Below are 7993 nucleotides of genomic sequence, written 5' to 3' on the forward strand. Positions count from 1 at the left end.
ACTTGTGATCTCTGTCAAATAAATAAAATCTTTAAAAAAAAAAAAAGAAAGCTTTTCTTTTTTGGTTTTGGTTAGGTTTCTGAGAAGAAAATAAAATTTAAAAATTCCCAAACTAAGACTTGGTCTTGAATTTGTATAAAATAAAATAAGAAAAGACATCATTTCTCTCTTGTAATGAGATGATATATGTTGTGGAGTTGAACTTAACTAACATTTATGAACACATTTAGGCCAAGAAGCTAGCACTCATTTTTTATAGAAAAACTTTTCCATTTATTATTCCTAACAAACAGAATGAAATAATACTGTCTTAGGACAAGTAGCCTAATCCTGGAGAGACACTCAATGCTAAAGATAAATATTTTTCTGTTTGGTTGGTAGCAAAGGATAGCCTAGCTTGGTGATGGTATCTACAGAAAGAATACCACAAGAAATAAAGCTATAGCTTTCTCTTTAGTGATACCATTTCCATTCAACAGGTTTGGATTCTCTGGAAAAAAAAAATCTTATATGCCAATTCTGAGTTCTTCCACTACAATGAAAACACATACTTGAAATGTTAGGAGGAAGCTGGTAGCTTTCAGACCATTCTTCCAGCAGGACTTAAAGTTTTATGAGAACACCATAGAGAATTTGCTTTTTAGGGAAAAAGGTTCAAATTTTCAGTTGGACCAAAGGAACCTAAGGGAGCACATGAGGGAGCATCCTCAGAATTCTGCTATTCAGCATAAAATGCTATGGAAATACTGAACCTTTAACCATTACCCATAATTACTACAGCCCTTTTATTCTTACATTTTATTTTTTGGAATTGTTTTTTGTATGCTATTGATATAGCATATTCTCCTTCAGTTTTATATGCAAGCACTTCCACTAAGTGAAACCTAAAGATTGTGCTTTACTGCAGAAAGATCAATCATTTTTTAGCCAGTACATTCATTATGTTAATAGATTACTGAATTTTCTCTTTAATATAGTATTTATAAATTCTTTATTTATCCCAAGCAAGGTGAATCCATGTTTAAAAGCCTCAGAGTTGTATGCTGGATAATTATGTGCATGTGTATATACACATAAATATATTTTAAATATAATTCTTTAAAAATATACTGATGGTCAGTGGTGTGGTGGTATAAAACATCTTGGAAATATTGATTATTTGAAAATGCTATATTTTATGTACTTCTTGTGTCCAGTACTGTAATGAAGAGAAGAGACATTAAGCACAGTTTATAAGTGACAAATTCTCAGAATATGCCTTTTGGATCATGTTGTGATGAAAAAAGTCAGGATGGTCAATGAATACTGAGATGGAAACAAAAAATCAGAAGCGAGTTAAAATGATGACGTTTTCTGATGGTCTTATCTACATCCATTCAGGACAGTTCCCCTTCTGTCATCCCAGTTAATATTGGTCATGAATTATTTTCTTCATTATGGGAAGAAAATACTGTTTTAATTCCACTAGTAGACTTGCTAGCAGCATATTTGATGTAGTGTGTAAATATTCTGATAACCTGATGAACGTAAGCAATTGTTGGATAAATTATAGTATTATGCAAAAACTCACATGAGGAGGCACTTGAGTGGCAGGTTATAAACTGATGTTTGGTAAGACCAAAATGAAAAAAAAAAGCTTCATTTAGCAATAATGAAAATATTTTCACTTACTAACACTGAATGTCTCCAAATATACTAAGATGTTACACAAATAGATCATAAAAAAATGGTAAATAACATGCATGGCTAAAAACAAAACAAAAAAAACACTACCTTTTTTGTTTTTTGTTTTTTTTTGTTTTTTGCTATATGCCATTTAGAGTCTCTAACAGATGACAGAAAATTTTCACATTCAGAGTTGGTCATTTCCATTCTTTTCAACTTAGTTAGTGGGAAAAATGAAGAAACCTATAAAACTGATTGCAGTATTGGTTTTACAGCTGGATGGTATTATTCTTCAGATCAAAAAAATAACTAACTTATTCAACAGTTGACTAATTACTAATGTCCAGTGTTCTTCAGAACCAGTTTTTTCAATGTTCCTTCAAACCATAGTAAGATTTTGTATCTAACCCAATTTAATTGGAAAACAAATTAAGTGCTTGTAAAGTCCAGAGTTTTATCTCTTCTGCATCTGTTGCCTTTGAAATTAGGTATTTTTGTTAAGTACTGAAAATTCACTGATGGTAATATTCACTAGAAAAAATGAAGTGAATTAAACAAAGGGATTAAACACCAAAGTGGTGGCACTTGTATTTACTGTATCGTTGGAACTTAATACATGTGTCTGTTCTATTATATTTTAATCAAAGATGCAGGCATCTGTAATGTATTTGTCAGAGCAACTTTGAAAGTCTTACTTAAGACTTAGTGAGATTTGAAAATCATTTTAAGTGGTCCACAACATTTGAAAGTTATAATAGCTAATCAATAACACTTGAAAATAATTTAGAGTGGCCAGTTCATAGATGATATTCTATTTACTATAATGGTTTAGGCTATAATTGATGGAAAATAGTTGGTAACTGCACAAAAATAAAAATAGATCTTAAATTTTATGGATTTTGGAAACTTGCTTTATGAGGTGTTTAATTAAAGCGAAGTTTCTGTTGTATGTGTTTGTTTTTAAACCATACCATTTGGCACATAAAAGTGCAGTGGGTGGTATGGCTGAAAGAAAATAGGTGGTGGTCCAGATGTTACATAATAAGTAGGATACCCTCCCTCAGCAGCTAAGTATGGAGCAGGCTGATAAAAACAAGTTACATTATCTGTATTGGGTAGTATATTCTGTTCTCCAAGTACTTTTAGAGCCATAAGGGTTATCATATTGAGTGTCTGCCTTCTTTCATGACCCATGAGACAAACAGTGCTTTCATTTACAACTCCACGCAAGGTCATAAGGTAGTCATATTTGCTCTTTTCTTCACCTATGAAATGGTTACGGAGGTACGATTCAATTTTCTTTTGCTGTTCTGCTACATCAGGAAAATCAATGAAGAATCTAGAACACATATAACGTTCCAGTGTCTTGATTTCTGCTTCACAAGCTGGCTTAAAGTCACGAACCAGCAAGTTGCTGTACTTCAGAAGGCCACCACCTCTAATCTCTTCAGGTTTTCTAGTAGATATAAGCTTGTATTGCAAATGTGTCATTGCTTCTTGGAAGTCTCCATACATGCTTTCAGCTACCACAACGGGATAGGATTCTTTGGTTAGTTTGGCATTTTTGTCACTGTAGAATTCTAACATGGGATCCAAAACAATTTGAAAGGAATCAACACTAAATTCAAATTGTCGTCTGAGCGAATTCACAAATTTTAGTTCTACATTCTTTCCAGTGTTGTTTGAAAGAGAAATGAGACTCCAACGATCGTGCTTATTGCAGACTTTGACCATCTTTTGCACATAAACCTCTTTCATGGTCTTTAGGGTGATCTTTTCCTTTTTTACACCTTTTGGTAAAAAGTCAAGCAGACAGCCAAGAACTGCATCTTTAACAACTTGAAATTCCTGATCGCTTGGTAGTTCAACACCAAAAATAACATCTAGATCCTTATAGCTGATTCCACTGTGGCTTGCAAGTATATAACTTGCTGTGGATCCATTCAGTCGGGTATCTTTAACAATAATCCCTTGCTTTATCAATTGATTTTTCACAACTTGAATGATATATTTTGGTTTTACCTCTAGTGTGGGGAAATTCCCCCTTCCATGAATTGGAATTACTTCATCTAACACTTGATTCAGTGTTATAACTTGATCCCAAACGAGATTGCTAAATCTGATTTCAGACATTGTAAAGACAGTAGATCAACTAAAAAGCAAGCAAAACATTGAGAGGAAATGTTAGCATTGCAAAATCAGTGTTATATCTAAAGCACATGAAAGAGTTAAAAACAGACTTACCCTCAACATAAACAAAGCTAATGCTATAGAGAAAATTGTCACTGTACCTGTGTTTAAATTTATTTTTTAAAGTTTTTATTTAAATTACAGTTAACATACATTGTAATATTAGTTTCATGTGTACAATATAGTAATTCAACACTTGTTCAACAGCCAGTGCTCATCATAGTAAGTGTACTCCTTAATCCCCATCACCTATTTTACCCATCCTCCCACCCACCTTCCCTCTGGTAACCATCAGTTTGTTCTCTATAGTTAAATAAGTGAAATAGAAGCCACTATGATTAAGTCAGAATTGTTAGAGCCATTGGTGCATGCAAACAAACATTCTGAGGGAATTGTGAGAGCTGTAATTATTTTTTATGTAAAATGGTGACCTCAATCTTTGTGTAAATATTATAGTGATTATATTTGGTATAATTTTTGTCATGAAATTACCATAGTACATCATTGACATTAATCACCATGAATTTAAAGTGAGATCAAAGAGCATGTGTGTGTGTGTTAGACCCAGCTGACTGAAGGCATAATGTTTAGAAGCAATATATAGCATCCTTAACCCAAAAGCTTTAGGGCATTTCATACATATATATGAATATATATTTGGGGTACATATGAAACCATATTTCACATATACTACAGCTCAAATTTTAAAGACAATTACTAATGGATACTACATATCCATTAGGGTATGAATTCCTTGAATTTGAGGATAAGGATGGTACCCAATTCATCACCTCTTCTATGTGTCCAGTAACCTTTTAAGAAATGTTGGTTCTGGAAATAATAATTGGGAGAAAAACCATGAGAAACTCTAAACTTTAGGAAACAAAATGAAGATAGCTGTACGGGAGGTTGGAGGGAGATGGGGTAATTGGGTGATGAGCTTTAAGTCGGGAAAGTGATGCGATGAGCACTGAGTGTTATACAAAACTGATAAATTATTGAACACTACATCTGAAACTAGTGATGTATTATAAGTTGGATAATGGAATTTTTAAATTTATTTTTATTTTTAAAAAATATTTGACAGACAGAGATCACAAGTAGGCAGAAAGGTAGGCAGAGAGAGAGAGTGGGGGGGAAGCAGGCTCCCTGCTGAGCAGAGAGCCCAATCTCGGGCTCAGTCCCAGGACCCTGAGATCATGACCTGAACTGAAGGCAGAAGCTCAACCCACTGAGCCACCCAGGTGCCCTGGAAAATTTTTTAAAAAGAAAGAAATTTTGGTTGAAGGAAATAATAATTAGCACGCATTGCATGGAGCACTGTGTATTATATGCAAACAACCAATCATGGAATACTAATCAAAAACTAATGATGTACTGTATGGTGACTAACGTAACATAATAAAAAATAAAATAAATAAAAAATAAAAAATAGAAAGATGTAAAAAAAAAAGTGAAAAATACATGAGACTATTCCATTTGTCTCCAAAATGCGAGCAAGGATATACAAAACCTTAAGATTCCTGAGCTTTAAAAAAGGTTTTCTGCAAATGTGCAATGTGATATGCTCAGAAAATTTTACGGTTTGGGGTGTTAAGAAATTAAAGTTATAAATACTATAAATGCAATTGTTAAAGATCATACTATTATTATGTAATTAGGTACAATTACAACTACTACGCAGATCTTCAAATACTCTATTAAGCTGTCTAAGCAAATAAAACTAGAAAAATTTAAAAAAAGTGATAGTTATGGATGTAGCTTTGGGTTTAGGTTTTCTTCCCTGAATTCCAGAAATAAAAATAATATATATGAAGTTTAAGGCAGATTTGTGTAGGCAGTATTCATATTTTGCCTGTGTAAAGAGCTATTGGTACAGAAACTTACTATTTAGAATTTAGTGTTGTATTATATCCCTAGTGGAACTAGAGCCAATATCATCATCTTATTTGACATCTGTAGAATCAACTTTTTTTTTTTCAATTTATTTGTTTGCTTTTTTGTTTATTTAATTCCAGTATAACTAACATACAGTGTTACATTACTTTCAGTTGTACAATATACTGATTTGACTATTCTGTACATTACTCAGTGCTCAGTGTACTCTAAATCCTCTTCACCTATTTCGTCCATCCCCCCACCCACTTCCCCTCAGATAACAAGAAGTTTGTTCTCTGTATTTTAGGGGGTTTTTTTGGTCTTTTTTCTTTGTTCATTTGTTTCTTAAATTTCACTTATGAGTGAAATCACATAGTATTTGTCTTTTTTATACTGACTTATTTTGAATTGACTTTGACAGTCCAAGCATTTTGCAAAAGGCCAATTAAGCAATGGCCAATCTATGTCAGTGGGAAGATAAGACTAAACATATTCTGTTTCTGTATATGAAATCTCCATATATGTGAATAAAAAAGTACTTATTTTTATTATGGGATGAAATGGCTCACATAAGGTATTCTTTGTTTCATTTTAAGACACATTAATTACTAATGTTCAGAAAATTTTATTAGCAATGTCAATATCCAAATCAATCCTTAAAGATAAATAGGCTGAATTGACTATACACCAGGTTGTTGGATTTTGTTTATTCATCCATCAACAGAAATGGTTTGTATATTGACTTTAGGACATTGGAAAAAATAAAGTGTTACATGAAGAACAGAGTATGCAGTAAGAACTGGCAGGCCTATTTCCTAAGTTCTCTTCCTGGAAATATCACTGAAGTGTTTTAAGCTAACAAAATGTGTTACCCTCAAATTCTCAATCTGGAAAAATAATAATTAATAACGTTGGCTGGTTTCATGTAAAGGCCTAAGCAAGGTCAATCATTTACCTAATATTTTAGAAATATCACATGTAAACTATACAACTTTAATTGATATAGAAAACTTTCCCAAATTCCTTTTTAATATGTAATTTATTTTGCAACTGGCAATTTTTCCTTTTCTTATGGCAGATATCCATTGTCAATATTATTTAAAAGTTTAAAATTCAATGCTCCAATCCCAGGCCTAAAGTCCCCATGTAAACCTATATCTAAAATTATCAATGATCTGAAAATATTGTCTACATTGTTATACTGACATTAATATTACCACATTCTTTTCCATGCAGAAGGATATTTATGTACAATATGTGTACATAATGTACGAGGATATTTATGTACAAATAAAACCCTCCAAAGTCATAAATAAGTTAAGTAATTGTCAAAATGCAGGAGTCCTTGGTCAAAAAGTGTGCTTTAAGTCAATAAATAAGAAGTCTTACTTTATATCTTAAATTTGCTCATAGATGTAAGAGGAGGGAAGGAAGGGTCAGAATTTTGTTTTCCAGAAAAAAATCATACTATGATCTTGCAAAGACAAGAAAGAGGTTGTCCAAATTTTAACTTCACTTTACACAAGAGAAGTGATGTAGGGAAATTGATCATCACTGAACAAATATTTGGTTGCTGCTTGATCACCCATGTTAATGACACCCCAAATTTCTGGTTTTCAGAATTATCTAGAGAGCTTAAAAAATACACATATAGAATATTTTAGGTATTCTAAAGGTAATTCTTGTTAAAGTAATTCTTGTTAGGTATTCTTTAGGTATTTCTTGTTAAAAAAGTAAAAGTGACACCAACTTGTTAAAATGTGGTAAAACTCTGTCTTTGGTTGAGCAATATATTACCCAAATATTAAAATCATAGTTTTAATAATCAGTTATTTTTTCACCTTTCTGTATCCACAGCTACATAAACTTATTTTTTAAATCAAGACCATTTGGAGGGCACCTAGTTGGCTTAGTCAGTAGAGCATCTCTGCTGTCAGGGTCTTGAGTTCAAGACCCATATTGGGCTTTGAACCTACTTTAAAAAAATAAAAAACATAAATCAAGCCTATTTTTCTATTGAATTAACATTATTACTGAGGAATTTCAAGCTACCATCTTACCTACCATCTCTACAGCTATGTGTACACAAAATGCAAATTAGAATTTTTAAAAATAGCCTTAGAAAAAAAGCATAGTTATGAAAATAAATGTTTTTTAAATCTTTTTTTAAGATTTTATTTATTTATGTTTGACACAGAGCAAGCTTAAGTAAGGAGAGCAGCAGGCAGGAGGAGAGGGAGAAGCTCGCTCCCTGCTGAGC

General features: G+C 32.3%; 1 protein-coding gene across 1 annotated transcript; it reads right to left on the minus strand.

Annotated features, from left to right (window-relative positions):
• Window positions 1-2625: 2625 nt before the first annotated feature.
• On the minus strand, window positions 2626-3798 carry LOC111160940 (family with sequence similarity 46 member D). The gene has a single exon (XM_022524339.1). The coding sequence runs from the start codon at window positions 3796-3798 to the stop codon at window positions 2626-2628; it is 1173 nt and encodes a 390-aa protein (XP_022380047.1).
• Window positions 3799-7993: the final 4195 nt, after the last annotated feature.

Source organism: Enhydra lutris, unplaced genomic scaffold (genome assembly GCF_002288905.1).
Source record: "Enhydra lutris kenyoni isolate GAN:26980312 unplaced genomic scaffold, ASM228890v2 scaffoldscaffold79, whole genome shotgun sequence".
NCBI classification, from domain to species: domain Eukaryota; kingdom Metazoa; phylum Chordata; class Mammalia; order Carnivora; family Mustelidae; genus Enhydra; species Enhydra lutris.

Bases quoted from the DNA above. Each gene is read 5' to 3' on its own strand.
- LOC111160940 (XM_022524339.1), bottom strand. From the start codon at position 3,798: ATGTCTGAAATCAGATTTAGCAATCTCGTTTGGGATCAAGTTATAACA.